Raw genomic sequence first — 14,071 nt, 5'->3', positions numbered from 1 at the left:
GGTCAGAAAGTTAATTCTGATAATGTTTTTTGTCACATCATTCCAATTGGAGGTGAAATGTATATATATTCAAATTTCTGAGGAACTTGTTTATATAGTGCTTAATCAGCTGCTTTTAAACTGCTGCCTTTAAAAGAATTTTGTTTATTGGGAGATTTAACTTAACAGCTTGTTTTATAGTCTGGAGGCCCAAAATGGTGCATCTGACAAGTCATGTATAGAATAAAACCGTCAAAACTTAAAATGAAATATTAAAGTTTTCTCAATTGCATCTGTGTGCAAGCAAAGCTGAAACAATTCAGTAATTTTTGTCATGCAAATTGTCCATCATTTTAACAGCTTTCCTTGGAAACACTGGCAGTGTGCTAGACATTGCAACATGAACTTAAGAAGTTCAATTATGAATTTCACTGTGGATTCAGGGTAGTTGGGGGCAGTCCTGCTCTTTTATTTCCTTTTCCTTTTGATTCTTTTTATTTGAAGTTATATAAATTAACTAGCTGGTTGATAGAAACAAAAATGCAGACTAATCCACAATCAAAATATTAATTATTTGCTTTCCACAAAACCGCACAGAAAAGTTAACAAGGTACAGCACAACAAGTGACTTAAAGCAATATTTTCGTGATTGTGCAGACATTTTAAACGCATAAATTTTACTCTGGTTTATTATTTGAATACTTCCTCCACCACTAAGGGGCGGGCTTTAATATGTAGGATTTCCTGTCGTGTCATTTGAAAGCAGCTGAAAGCCGTGACGTGAATGCGACTGAAACGAGGGGATCGTCAAAGCCATATTAGAGCGTAAGTGTACGGAGCACAGTTTTCTCTAACTTTGCTTTCAGTAACCTGCGTACATGTTAAACGTGCAGAGCAGGTAGACGAATAGTCTCCTGACATGAGGTTTGTTGACGGTTCCTGGAATATGCAGAATGTGCTCTACATGTGGCAACATCATGCTCTAGAATGTGAGGTGTGCACTTCGAAGCGTTTCACGTCTCGGTGTTCCTGAGCTTCCATCGAGGGAAACGGGTCTGTGTTTAACAGTTGAAAGTAAGTAGCTTCAGAAAGAAGTTACAGCCCAGCTGATTTAATTTGCACGCATGCGCTGTTTCTAGGATATCCGTCCCATCCGTTCCTGTTTCCCACACTGCATTTAAGGTGATTATAGTTGATTCAAACCTTGTCGGAGGGGGAAAAAAAACATTAATCTTTGTTAACTGGCCAAAATTTGTTAACACAGTCTTATTTTGTACTGATGTAGCTCTATTAACTTGCTTTCTGACATATTGTGTTTCTTACGAAGCAGCTGAAAAAGGGTTTTCTCAATATCAGATTAGAAAAATCAGTTGCCTATTAGATATGCTGGATCCACAGAGCAGTTTGACATATTGGTTTTAAAAAAATTCCACATTCCATTGTGCCCTGTAAAGCGATCTTAAAGCGTTCTTTGTGCCCGTTCCTTGGGTGAAGGCCACCTGAGTTTTTCCCTTCACCTGCCCATGGACAGCCAAGCCTGGCTGGAGTCCTCCCTGCAGCGCTCTGCCAGTCTGGGCTTGGAGGTGCTGCAGCGAGCCTCCAGGCGGAGTGTGGACTGGGCGAGCACTGCATCCCAAAACCCCGCTATGGCAGATGAAGACACAGATATAACTGATGAGGTGCTTTCATCTTTCGCCTTTGATATTTATAATAATATAAACTTATAATCTAATCTAAATACTTATAAAATACTTTTTTTTTTTAACAGCTTGTCTCTTTTCATCTCTTGCTTTTCCAGAGAAATCCCACAGAGCTCGATGATGCCTTTGCAAAAATCGCTGAGTTCATGGCACAAACCACTAGTCATTGCAAAGTTAGTGACTATGTCCCAAAGCACCTCTATGTGGACTTCCAGCTACAGACGTGGGAGAATAAAATGTGGATTTTGTCTTTGTTGCAGAGATTTTACGAGTCTGGCTGTTGCACGGAGCCCAGTGACATTGAAAAGAACCACATGTCCAGGTTTCACACACAGCCAGCATCTGCAAAGACAACAGCTGCGCTACCAACCAGGAAGTGCAACAAATACCAAGTAATTCTGCTTTGTTTTTGATTATTTGGAATAAGAAAAGCTCACACGCTGACAAACTCAGAGCATTTAAGGCTTTATATTTAAGTAATTTATAGTAGGTAATGTGTTGGCCAAAAAAGTAGCTTGATTGTGAGGAAAAGCGAATCAAAAAATTGAGCTGGAGGCTTCAGAAAGTTAGCATTTTACAGTGGAATAGACAGTACCAGCAGAATTCAGGAAACTCCTTTGAAATTGCCTAGATAAATTTAATTCATCTAAAATGGTAAATGGCCTGTATTTGTATAGCGCTTTACTAGTCCCTAAGGACCCCGAAGCGCTTTACACATCCAGTCATCCACCCATTCAAACACTGGTGATGGCAAGCTACATTGTAGCCACAGCCACCCTGGGGCGCACTGACAGAGGCGAGGCTGCCGGACACTGGGCCCTCTGACCACCACCAGGCGGCAATGGGTGAAGTGTCTTGCCCAAGGACACAACGACCGAGACTGTCCAAGCCGGGGCTCGAACCGGCAACCTTCCGATTACAAGGCGAACTCCCAACTCTTGAGCCACGATCGCCCTAAAAAATAATCATTGCATTAAAATCTTTTTATTTGTTGCTTTCAGAACCACGTGTCTGGATCCAGTGAGGATTTTTATATCGAGCTTTCACCTGGAACATATGTCGTCACTGCCAGTATTGCAGAGTCACAGCAGCAGACTCAGCTGGTCAGTGTTAAAGCTGGGGAGAGTGTCAACCTCACCTTTGACCTCTGACCCCTCAGCTGGCCAAACCTGTCACCCTTCAATAACAACTGACCATTGCACATGCTCTTTGTTTGTTTCTTGCTTCTTGTATATAGATTTTTGCATTTAAGAGTTTACATTTTATTTTACTGTAATGCACTTAAACACATTCTTACCTGCACTAAGACCACATCAGTGTATTGAAATAAAATATTTTTGTAATCAGTTTTTTTGTTTGGCTCTTCAACATGCACTGTACACTGTACATGAGTTTATACACTGAGATAATATGTAAATATAGTGGCATTGTTCTCAGAGAGACTGCAGTCCCACTGGTGGTCGAGGTTTGAAGCTGGTTGTGGACAAAATGTCTCTAATGTTTGCTCTTCTTCCTCTGGTGCCAGGAAGTGACTGAAACAGGGAGCTGTGATTTGGTGAGGCACTAATTTGTGGTTCAGGGATGCTGAAACTCGCAGGTTGGGTTGTCCTCCTGGGACCAGCACTCCCTGCACAAAAAGTAAATTCCATCTGAGCTCATGCATATTGCACACATATCAGAACGCATACTATATACTGCTATCATCAAAAACAGCATGTTGCATCTTTATTAACATTTTGTGAGACAAGTTTGCACTTATTTGTGACCGTAAAACGTGAGGGTAAAAGGACTGGGAATGCATTTATGTTTACAATACATGAAAAATAACATGCATGTGTTCATGTGCGCCCACACTGTGTAGCAAGCAGCATCTGCTATAAAGGTAACAGAGAATAACATTTAGTCAAAATGAAAACAATCATCGAAAGGGTTTCAGGACTGCTCTACACAGCACTTACTGGGGTCCCCAGTAATACACCCAAAAAAAGGCGAAGAGGATTGGATGTTTTAAGATTGGATAAGAACAGACTAGCAGATGGAAATACACTGATTTTTTTTTTCAAGTTATTTATGAGTTTACTAACAAAAATTAAACCAGGTAACATAAGGTCAGGTACAATGTCTTTTAAAATGTTTAATTTCATACACTTAAGTAGATGATGACAAAACAAGGGCTTTTAAACATGGTGTCACTAAATCAATCAATTTCAATATTTCCTGTCTTCTAACAGTAACACTCCAGTGTTCTCAGTAAATGTGTCATTAACCTCAAACACTGTAGGACCCATTTGTTTATGTGATATCTCAAGTGGAATCTTCCTGTGATCTATTTATTCACAAGGTTTCTTTTTTTTTTTTGCCCAGTTTTCTTTTGATCAGAACTTACTAACTCAGTGTGTGTCTGATTCTCACCTGGCTGTCTGTGCTGTGGTTCTGGTCCAGTTCTTCTCCAGTATCTCCAGGGAGGACGCTGTTGTTTACTTCTTATCTTCGCTGAAGGAGAAATTGATGCTCTGGTCTCATCATGGGAAAGAGATGAGGAGGAGCAGGAAGATGGCAACTCAGGGTCGCTCGTCCTCACATCTGCATCTCCGCGGTCCACCTGCTTGACTTGCTCTGTTTTATCAAGTTCATCTGATTTTCCAAAGCTAGCTCCACGACTGGGTGGAACTAAACAGGATGAACAGTAGCAAGAGGCACATGCTGAATGGCAGCAGTCGGTGCAGTACAGCTGGGGGGCACAAAGCCAGCTGCAGCACTGATTGTGAGTGACTGCTTGGAGCTCCCGTACTATTCTGGCATGGTGAGAAGCAGAAATGGGCAAAACCAGACTTTCAGGAAGCACATACACACAACTATTCCACATCAGCACCCGGAGGCTTCTAACACCGTTACCTACAGGAAGGAAGAGTGAGCCCTTTGAGTGGATTACAGATGGTGGTCATGAACAGACATCGGTGATTTATCATATGAATACTTATCTTAGGAAACAAGTCTCCCGTTTGAAAACCTTCTCATTAGAATTATTGAATATAAAGAAAAATATCCTTGATTGCATCCACACCACTAAATGTGATATGAGGATGTTATAATATAAAATATATGACTTCTGCCGTACCTCCATAACCATCTCTATGTTCTGTGGCTGCCACCACTTGACCTGGACCGTATCTTCTCAGATCTTGTTCCCATGGTGACAGGACAGCGTCGCCAGGAGCCAACCTGCATGTGCGATCTCTGCTGTCATTGACCATGTCAAGTGAACAAACGAGCTGGCGCTGGGAGGAGGCAATCTCAAACGTTGCACTTTCTGCATGGTCGAAGTCAACCACCCAAATTCCACTGCAGCCCTAAAATTGGAAGACAGTCTTCAAATATTTAGCGGCACTCGTCCCTTTTTTAAAATTTGATTTTTAGTCCGTTAGCGTCTGACTTTTGGATAAGAGCAGTGACTTTGAGACTAAAACTTTTTTTTTTTTTTAACTTTGGCTCATCAGGTCATATTTTTATGATCAGTTTTTGTTGGATTGTACTGAAGCTGCGTCACAATAGATTAAAAGCTCTATATTTATTCTGCTTTTCCTCTAAAGACCAGGAGCTTTCCCGCCACTTTTTAAATGGGATGGCACAAGGAGAGCCCTGTGAGAGATTGGCGACCTTACCCAGATCTACCCCACCACTGACCCCGTGACAGCTGGGACAGATGGGAAAATTGGCGTGAAGAACACTGGGCACAATCTTTGGGCAAAGTGCTTATTAAAGCAGTCAGCATCAATGAGGGCCCTGCTCAGTGCAGCTGATGTGCCCCTGTGCGCTCATCCAGATGGTAATACATTAAAAGTGGTGTGGCTGAATACCCTTAAACTTAAAGTCAGCAAATACTGTAAATTTCTAGTTTCATTTTTAAAACGGTTGTGCTTTTGCAGGAGTAAATAACTGAATTAGCCCGTATTAGCCTGTATTAGCTGCAGTAGAAACAATATTCAACAGTCATGTGTCACCTGTATTTGTTTTATGACAGTGCCCATGTAATAAAGGCCATCACGCTCTCTCCTGGCCAGGACTCTGCATCCTGGGAAGATTTCTGGGCTGCTTAGGGTTTTACCAGCCAGGGTACAGGAGGTAACCGGAAGATTGCGATTACTCCGACTGCTCCTATAGTGTTAAATTGGTGTTAAAACAATGCTCAAAATTTTAAAAGATAGAAAAATTGTGCAACTACACCTGAGCAGGGGTGAAGATATGTGGTGCAGCTGTGGTATTCTGACAGAGGTGGGGGGACAGCACCACTTGGCTGGATTGAAGCTTGGCAGTGATTGTTGGCTCTCAGCAACGTACAGAGGAATCACCTGACAGCAGTGATAGAACCACACATACTCAGACTCGCAGTCACTGTGGGGCCTATTTTTTAGAACTACCGAGCAATTCTCAGTCGCCTATACCTTCTCCAGCGTGCCATTCAAATCGAATGGAATCAGATAACAGCTCCCCCTTGTGGTCTGTGTGAAAGACTGCAGATAGTCCCTAGTGTTTCTGTCCAGTTTATTTCCTAAATCTTGCAGGTAGAAAACGTTCACAGGCCTCCCAACTGCCAGTGCAGGAAGAGCTCTCAGCACGGCCTTTGGTTGATCAGGAAAGCCTGTGAAAAGAAGGTGGACGGCATGACAGGCAGGGTCGGTGAGAGCAATACTCAGAGCAGACAAGAGATCTCTGCCTGAGCTGCAGCTGATGGAGTAAATCCAGGACAGAGCTGTGTACACTGTGTCAGGAGCACAGGAGCGCATGTGGCGGGACCAGCAGGTCACCTTCAAGGGAAAGAAAGACTCGGTAAATCTGAGGTTCTGCTCAAGCTTGGAAAAAAAATGTCCTCAAAGTACTAAAAGCACAGGGTGAGATTAAAAAAAATGAAGAAAAGGAAAGAATAAGAGTGATTAGTTATTTAAAAATCAAATCATATAAAGGTGAGGTAGTATACTATATGAGTTTACTCAATTTTAATCACTTGACTGACTTTATGCACAGCTGTGATCAAAAGCCCGTGTGTGAATTCACTGGATCAAAAATCCAAAAGAAATTCAAACTTGTGCATCTGATTCTTGTTTTAAGTTAATAGTATGCTGTATAACCATATTACCCTGGAAATGAGCATATACAAAGAAATTATTAAAAGCCCCAAATTACCAGATCCCCCTCACCTTGCTTGAAAAGCTCATGATGTTAAAGAGAGAGTCCCTGTGAGACGCTTTATTCAGCAACGTCTGGATCAGCAGGTGTTTCACTGACCCCAGAACAGCTCTCATGTTCTCAGAGCTTTCCAGGACAAACGTGATGTTGCACCCCTGCTTTCCCAGGAGCAGTGGTATCAGTGCAGCCTCACATGTCACCATCTGTCCAGATGTCATAGTAACACTGTGGTAATGGGAAGGAATCACGCAGTTTTCTTTTATTTTTTGCCTTTTTTGTAAACTGTAATAGTGAAAAGACAGTGAGAAAGGGCAAGGAATCACCTGAAAATCTTTGGACTATATTTAGGCCAAATGCAACATATTATCAAAAAGCACAAAACGCATAACAATAAAAAATATCTACATATCTTGTGAACATTTTTTAATCTTTATTTAGATTTTTTTTTTAGGTTTAGAACACACTTTACCAAATTTTAAACTGAGCACCTGCATCAATTTTTATGAAAAATAATCAACTTACGCACTTTTCTAAATGTACAGATAAATTAGACAGATTTATAGATAAATTACAGTTTTTGTTTTTAATGTTATGTTTTTAATAATTATTCCAATTAGTCATAATGCAAAGAGGCAAACTTTAGAACTGTCTATATTACTGGATCATATTGGAATAACTGATATACTAATGTGTACATCTCTTTAATGTTGCAATAGGTGAAGATGGGACTCATTTAATTACTTTCACGTGTGACTATATATACTGAAAATATACTGTATATATATTGTATATACTAACTTTATATTTTGCTGGGTAGTAGTTTTTTTACATTTTAATATATATATTTTTAATATTATATATATCTTTTCTTATTTTATTGTACTTTGTAATATCACCCCAAATCTACAAATTCACCATACTATCAGATAAATGTAGTGGAGTAAAAGCATGTAGTCTAATCAAATGTAAAGTTAGAGGACTTAAGTAAATCTACTTCCATCAAGTTGACTCAAATACGCAGAGAAACTTGAAACATTTCCTTCTATGTCCGCAAAAACAGCAAACACAGTTATTAACCTCCTTCAGTAAAGAAAGCAGCTACAAACATGAGTCACTACAATTGAAATATAACACATTTAAAACACAGATTACATTACCTACAATTTTTGTGTTGATCACAGTCAGCTGCAGACAACAACTTCAACCCATTGTTTATGTCGGTTTCCATGGTGTTCAAGCCCGAGCTGGCCCTCTTCATAACCACTGCAGGGCCTGTTTAGCTGCCAGTCGGCAGGCCGGGTCACGCTACAGTTGCTATGGTACAGCTACACAAAAACAGCAGCTGTGAAAAATGACACTAATCTCTGCAGATGTGTCAGGAGTTTTCTTCTCCTAACTCTATTTGATTTTTCCTCTAATTAACAACTCTAATTAGGTCACCTTCAGCTGGTCCCGCATTCATAAATAGCTCTCAGATAAAATGGCACTGATAAGATTTTCATGGTGCTACAGCTCATGTGAAAAAATGAGCAAAGGCACAAAAATGTCACCGTTTATTTGTTTATTCAGTGGTACACTTTTGCCTCCGTTGGGTGATAAAACCTAAGTGTCACTACAATCCTGTAAACATTAAAAGGCAGTGACCTCAATGCAAATACACGATTCAACTAGAAAATACATTTACAACATTATCAAATATAGTAGAGAAACACCTAATCTGTATTCAATAGATTGTGCTGAGCTCCTAATCTACACAAACTAACTCCACGGCTGTAGAATATCATGTCTGTCAGCATAATACTAATTTGCTGGATATTACAAAGAGCTAAAAATCACAGTTATATCACAATCTTAGAGATTACAGCTTCTGTTAACTACCTGCACACCACGTACTACTGTAGCGACTGCTAATACGAGACTCACACACTCTGGGCTAAAAGAACGCTACATGTTAACCTGCAGGTGCGAGCAGCTGCAGAGTGAGAACGGCTGCCTTAACGGCTGCCAACGTTAAGCTCGGTGAAGTCATTGTGGAGCATCAGGATTTCTAAACACAGCAAGCAAACCGGCAAACAGACACTGAAAGTGTGTGAAGGTAGAAATCTGAAGTTCTCCAATGAGGCATCTGGTTGTAGGAGTAAATGTTCCTATTGCTTTTGGTCAGTGTGGGTTTATTTGTGGCTAGGAAAACTAGTAACCCAGGTCTCTGAAGTCTGTGGAGCTGCAGAGACAAAAGGCGGGAGAAGAGGCAGATTTGGTTAGACTTACACAAAGATGATCTGGCTTTGCCAACTTAATTAATAATTAAAGGTAAGCAAGGGTTAACATTAATGAAGGTCAACATTATTATGTTTTCCCTATACTGCTACAATGGTGAAAATGCAAAACTACTCCAGAAAACAAAATGTGGAGCTTGAAATAAGCAGTGCATGGATATATTTTTGCACTGGTTCTTTATGCGTGAAAAACTCCCAGCAATGCACAACTTTCTATAAGTAGTGGATTACACCCTAACTTAAAAATTAGAGTTTTGTGAAGGTTTTGAATGTTTGATTGCACCTCATGATACTAATTTGTAGGTATGATAAACTGCATGATACCTTATTTTGAAAGGTATAAATATAATTTGCACAAGAAAAAAATGTTTTTAAAGCTAAAAGATGAAAAAAACATCTTACCCTTCACTAAATTGCTTTTTGGCAAAATGAATCTGCTCCCTCACAGTTGTCCCAATCACCATGATCTGCTTTTCTGTATCGATCACACACTGCAAAAACAGAAATGTCAAAACATTACAGAACCGCGTTGGTTGTAGTAGAGCCATTTTAGTTAGTGTAGTTAATCATCTAGCTTTTATCTTGTATCTGTTTACATCACTGTGTTGTTTCCCTCCCAGGATGGATGGTGGTGATGGATGGTGGTGATGGATGGTGGTGATGGATGGTGGTGATGGATGGTGGTGATGGATGGTGGTGATGGATGGTGGTGATGGATGGTGGTGGCAAAGCAGAAGATTTACCTTGAGTGTCTTTAAAGTTTTGCTGCCCAAGGACATGAGGTGCTTGTTACTTTCTGAAAATAGATGTAATAGATGAACAGTAATATGATGACACTGCTTCATATAAAAGTGTTCTTATCATTTTCATTCAGGCAACGATTGTTGTCTTCCTTACCCACTATGGCAAATGAGCAAGTTATCCTGATTTGTCCGACAGTCAGGCCGAGCTCCTTGATGTGACCATCGATGCAGAGCCTGCGCTGAAATGGAAAGCCATCTATCTCCATTTTGATCTCTTCGACCAGTTCTTTTAAACTGAAAGGGAAACAAAATAAGTCAACAGTTCTCACCTCACATGCTGCAGGTGTTTGCAGTACATACTTAGGAGACACTGAAAAATGAACTGGTGTCAGGAAAATGAAAAATTATTGAAGTCATCTCACCCAAATCTCTCCGCAGTCACAGAGGACATCAGATTCAACTTGCAACCTGTATCAATCAGCAAATTCACTTCCTGTCCTAGACACTGTATACACAGGGGAGGTGCATGTAAGATCGAGAAAAAAGAAAGAAAGAAAATCCTTTATACAAACAATTCACGGATATTTTGTGCTTGAAAAGAATTTTTAAGTAGCCCAACTTCCACCCACCTTGCAGGGCACAAGGATGAAGTCATCCTCCTCATCCTCCTGTGAATTTACATGGCTACGGCTCAGACGAACTTCTCCATGGTTTGGTGTTACTCCACACATGTTTATCCTGCCTCTGCACAGCTTTGCCTCCAGTAGGCGCTTCTGGAGAATATTGTGTGGCTGCTACAACAGAGATTACAAACAACACAAGCATTCTTACTGAATATATATCCTCTGTGTTGTCGAAGCCTAAGATCAGATCTACAGTCTGAGCTAAAAATGCCGTTATGATATAAAGACCATCTTTAAGCTCATGTATACAGTTTAGAAAGTACTGTATCGCCTGACTTTGACATATTTTTGTGTTATGGTTTCTTCACAGAATCCAGAGTCATCCATGTTTGGTTCATTGGTGATTCTAAATTGGCCCTTGGTGTGAATGTGGAAGCAAATTAAATAGCTGTCTGTCTTTTTAGCCCTGTGATGGACTGGCAGTCTCTCCAGGGTATACCTTGCCTCTCACCCAGTGGCAGCTGAGATGTGCTCCAGCCACCCTGCTAGAAGGGATATGTGGTTAGGAAAATGGATGGACTGATAACAATATAGATTAAGGTTTTCACTTTAGAGTATAAATCATTGATAAATTTCACACACACACACACACACACACACACACACACACACACACACACACACACACACACACACACACACACACAGAGAGGGAGGAAGGTCCTCCTCCCCATCACCTGTATAATGTCTATATAATAATGTCTATAACTATAATAATGGAAGGCCTTAGATATGAGGCTCACCCCCTGCTTAGAAGTCCCGAGTTTCTTCAGTCCATCCAAAGGAAGCAGATCAGCGGAGTCCTTATGGAGGAACTGGATCGCCTGTTTCAGCCTCCTCTGTTGCCTCAGAGTCGCTGCATCCAGGACCACCTTTTCTCCGCGGTTCTCTGTCCGCATCCCTGTAAACATGATGGCGGGCGTGTGCGTGTGTTGCCCCTGCTCTCTGACTGCCTGCATACAACCGAGCCTAATGAGGAATCCCCGATGCGTCAAGTCCACTTGAGAAGAGGAGACTCCCCCGTAACATGACAGGTAGTTAAGACAGCCCAAGTTGTAAAAATGAATCCTGCTGAGAACTTTCAAAATAAACGCTGCATAGCCCATCGCGCAATGAACACGGATGGATGTTTTTAATGCTGCATTACAGATTCATGAACTGCTCAACTCTGAGACCCCTGAAAAGTGGATTTACTTCGTTCTTCCACTAACACAACCCTGAATTTATGTTTTTATTGTACAACCTTTAAAAACACTCAAAATAATTTTTTCTTTCTGTGTACAAAATGCTGAATTAAAAATACTTCAGCTAAAAGTAAGATTTTTTTTTCCTTTGGCTGCTTAAGTGTGCCATGTCAGAAAAAGATTGAGAACTGCTATAATGCGAATCTGGTGAGCTATGTTCATTTGCTTCAGGTAACTCCGACTACAGTCTATTAAAGTGCCTACAGCTTGCTGCTTGCAAAGACCAGCTGTACTGCATATGTCCGCACCACAAGTTTATTTATTTATTGTGTTTCATATAAATAAACTTCAAAGAACATAAATGATTAGAAAACGGAAAAGACGATGGGCCAATAATTCACTGGAACAAAACAGATGCAAACATCAAAAGTAAAAGAAACACTGTGGTGCACTGAATGTTTAGATAGCGCTTGCACATAATCCACGATATGTTATATTCATGTATGAATTTCTTGGGTGTTTGCCAGCGCTTTAGTGGGATGACAAGAGTTTTAGAACTTTGTGAAGTCTCACCGGTTTTACTTTGACAGCAGCTTCCGGTCTCATTCAGTCTGTTTGCGTGACTTTGCTTTTACTTGAGGCAGGTAGAATGAAAACAGGGAAACATACGTCACTTTGCTGCAGCGTGACTCCAATAACACGCTCTCACGTGGAGAAACCACTTGCACAAAATGTGATGCTCTATGAGCAGCAAGCCTTAACTCACATTTTGCACAACAAAGGCTTTTTGGTGAGGAGTATAAAGGGTTATAACAGGAAATAAAACTTTTTATCACATCCCTTTTTTCTAAATTCTATTTTAATAAGATTTTATTGTTTTTTAGAAAATATGAATCACTAAAAAGAAAGCACGAGCACTGGGCTACAGCAAATAATTCAAAAATATTCTCTCTATTCAAATGAAAAAAAAGAAAGATATATATGACAGCACTGTCCAAATGTTTTTTCAGTGAGCAGCTCACCCTTGCTTTCACCAATGAGGAGGGATATCCACAAAGCCATCTCCTCTCTCATTTTGCCATCACTGTCATTTGCATCCGAGCAGGAGACAGTTTATGCTTCCTAACAGGACAGACTGGTATTCCTGACATTTAATTCATTTCAATTCAATAGACGATGAAGCGTTCCCTTCGTGTTTGTTCTGTTTCGTGTCTCTGAGGTTATAAGTGTTGGTCTCAGATAAGAAGGCTCAAAACTGTCCCAAGCTGGTTGTGTTTGAAACCTAAATATTGACATCAGTTGGAGCTACTACATTTACATCATGCAGGTAGTTGTTTACTTAATTAAAAGCAATAATACAAGACTAACAAAATCATTTCTCATTACAAATCCATATTTTTGCACTGAGGTCAAAGTTTACACTGTGAAAAAATTTGCTGAAAGTGTAAAAAAAAGTCTTACAGATAATTAAATCATTATTTTCTGTGCATGTGTGTAATTAACATTTAGTTTTTCTCCATTCCATAGCAATCACTTTAAGCAGTTTGTTTACTTTATTATTTTATCTTTTTAATTAATTTTACTAGTTTATTTTCTTTTTTCAGTATGACATATAGATCAATATTATTATTGTCATATCAATATATTTGGATTTTTTTAAAACTTTAATTGCATCTTTGTCAGGGTCAAACTCAAGGCTGTCAAACATTCCAACATCCCAAATCTGTCCCACCAAAGAGTCCAACGCGGCCCACTGGATGACTTTGCAAAGTGTGAAAACTGTAGCCAAGTCATTTACTGCTCCACTTTAAAAGTATTTCTAGATTTGTACAAAGTTATGATTCATGTGAACATTTGGTGCCTTTCCTCCTGTGATCTTTAAATGAAATGAAATTCTTCTTCTTTTAATGAATGAAAATGTAATGATAGTAGACTCAATGAATGTCAAAGAACTGAGATGTATTTTTGAAAATTGATTTTTCTTTAGATAGCCAATGCCAATTATCTATTTTGGTAAACAGTCCAGTCATCTAGAAGACTTGGGAGGGCAAAGGATTTCTGTCACTGTGGCTTATGGTGTAACATTTTTAAAATCTTAGTTACCTATACCAGGTGAACTTTCATTCAGATGTACTTCTTTACATTTAATGAAATGATAACATTTGATGGGATTTTCTTATGCAATGACGTTATTAATCTGCTCAACTTCAGATCCAATCGGGCAGTATCTGATCCACGAAATACAAATAGTTAGACAACCCTGAGGTGAATCCTGCATTTCTACAGCCATTCTCGCCTCATTGAGGACTACATCTCTACGTC

General features: G+C 39.9%; 2 protein-coding genes across 4 annotated transcripts; one reads left to right on the top strand and one right to left on the bottom strand.

Moving 5' to 3' along the window:
• The first annotated feature begins 730 nt into the window (after nucleotides 1-730).
• Nucleotides 731-3,026, top strand: akip1 (A kinase (PRKA) interacting protein 1). Of its 3 annotated transcripts, none has more exons than XM_063480954.1 (5): nucleotides 731-804; nucleotides 1,474-1,658; nucleotides 1,778-1,852; nucleotides 1,940-2,071; nucleotides 2,681-3,026. In XM_063480954.1, the coding sequence occupies exons 2-5, from the start codon at nucleotides 1,503-1,505 to the stop codon at nucleotides 2,828-2,830; spliced, it is 513 nt and encodes a 170-aa protein (XP_063337024.1). In that variant the 5' UTR covers nucleotides 731-804; nucleotides 1,474-1,502; the 3' UTR covers nucleotides 2,831-3,026. The 3 variants fall into 3 exon arrangements, with proteins under 3 accessions (XP_063337024.1, XP_063337022.1, XP_063337023.1); XM_063480952.1 differs by having other exon boundaries at nucleotides 741-1,053; XM_063480953.1 differs by having other exon boundaries at nucleotides 741-1,658.
• A 5,390-nt stretch (nucleotides 3,027-8,416) lies between these two features.
• LOC134632286 (nuclear receptor-interacting protein 3-like) lies at nucleotides 8,417-11,607 on the bottom strand. The gene is made up of 7 exons (XM_063480951.1): nucleotides 11,309-11,607; nucleotides 10,512-10,676; nucleotides 10,305-10,387; nucleotides 10,037-10,176; nucleotides 9,883-9,935; nucleotides 9,542-9,630; nucleotides 8,417-9,084 (listed from the first exon to the last, which is right to left on the bottom strand). The coding sequence occupies exons 1-7, from the start codon at nucleotides 11,522-11,524 to the stop codon at nucleotides 9,054-9,056; spliced, it is 777 nt and encodes a 258-aa protein (XP_063337021.1). The 5' UTR covers nucleotides 11,525-11,607; the 3' UTR covers nucleotides 8,417-9,053.
• Nucleotides 11,608-14,071: the final 2,464 nt, after the last annotated feature.

The sequence above is a fragment of the Pelmatolapia mariae genome, linkage group LG7 (genome assembly GCF_036321145.2).
Source record: "Pelmatolapia mariae isolate MD_Pm_ZW linkage group LG7, Pm_UMD_F_2, whole genome shotgun sequence".
NCBI classification, from domain to species: Eukaryota; Metazoa; Chordata; class Actinopteri; order Cichliformes; family Cichlidae; genus Pelmatolapia; species Pelmatolapia mariae.
Note: the sequence above shows the minus strand (reverse complement) of the source record. Positions and strands in the feature narration are given on the sequence as shown.

Bases quoted from the DNA above. Each gene is read 5' to 3' on its own strand.
- akip1 (XM_063480954.1), top strand. From the start codon at position 1,503: ATGGACAGCCAAGCCTGGCTGGAGTCCTCCCTGCAGCGCTCTGCCAGT. The intron at 1,853-1,939 runs GTTAGTGACTAT...TCTTTGTTGCAG, and splicing joins AAACCACTAGTCATTGCAAA to AGATTTTACGAGTCTGGCTG. The intron at 2,072-2,680 runs GTAATTCTGCTT...TGTTGCTTTCAG, and splicing joins GGAAGTGCAACAAATACCAA to AACCACGTGTCTGGATCCAG.
- LOC134632286 (XM_063480951.1), bottom strand. From the start codon at position 11,524: ATGCAGGCAGTCAGAGAGCAGGGGCAACACACGCACACGCCCGCCATC. The intron at 10,388-10,511 runs GTGGGTGGAAGT...CTGTGTATACAG, and splicing joins TCATCCTTGTGCCCTGCAAG to TGTCTAGGACAGGAAGTGAA. The intron at 9,631-9,882 runs GTAAATCTTCTG...CTGTTTTTGCAG, and splicing joins AAACTTTAAAGACACTCAAG to TGTGTGATCGATACAGAAAA.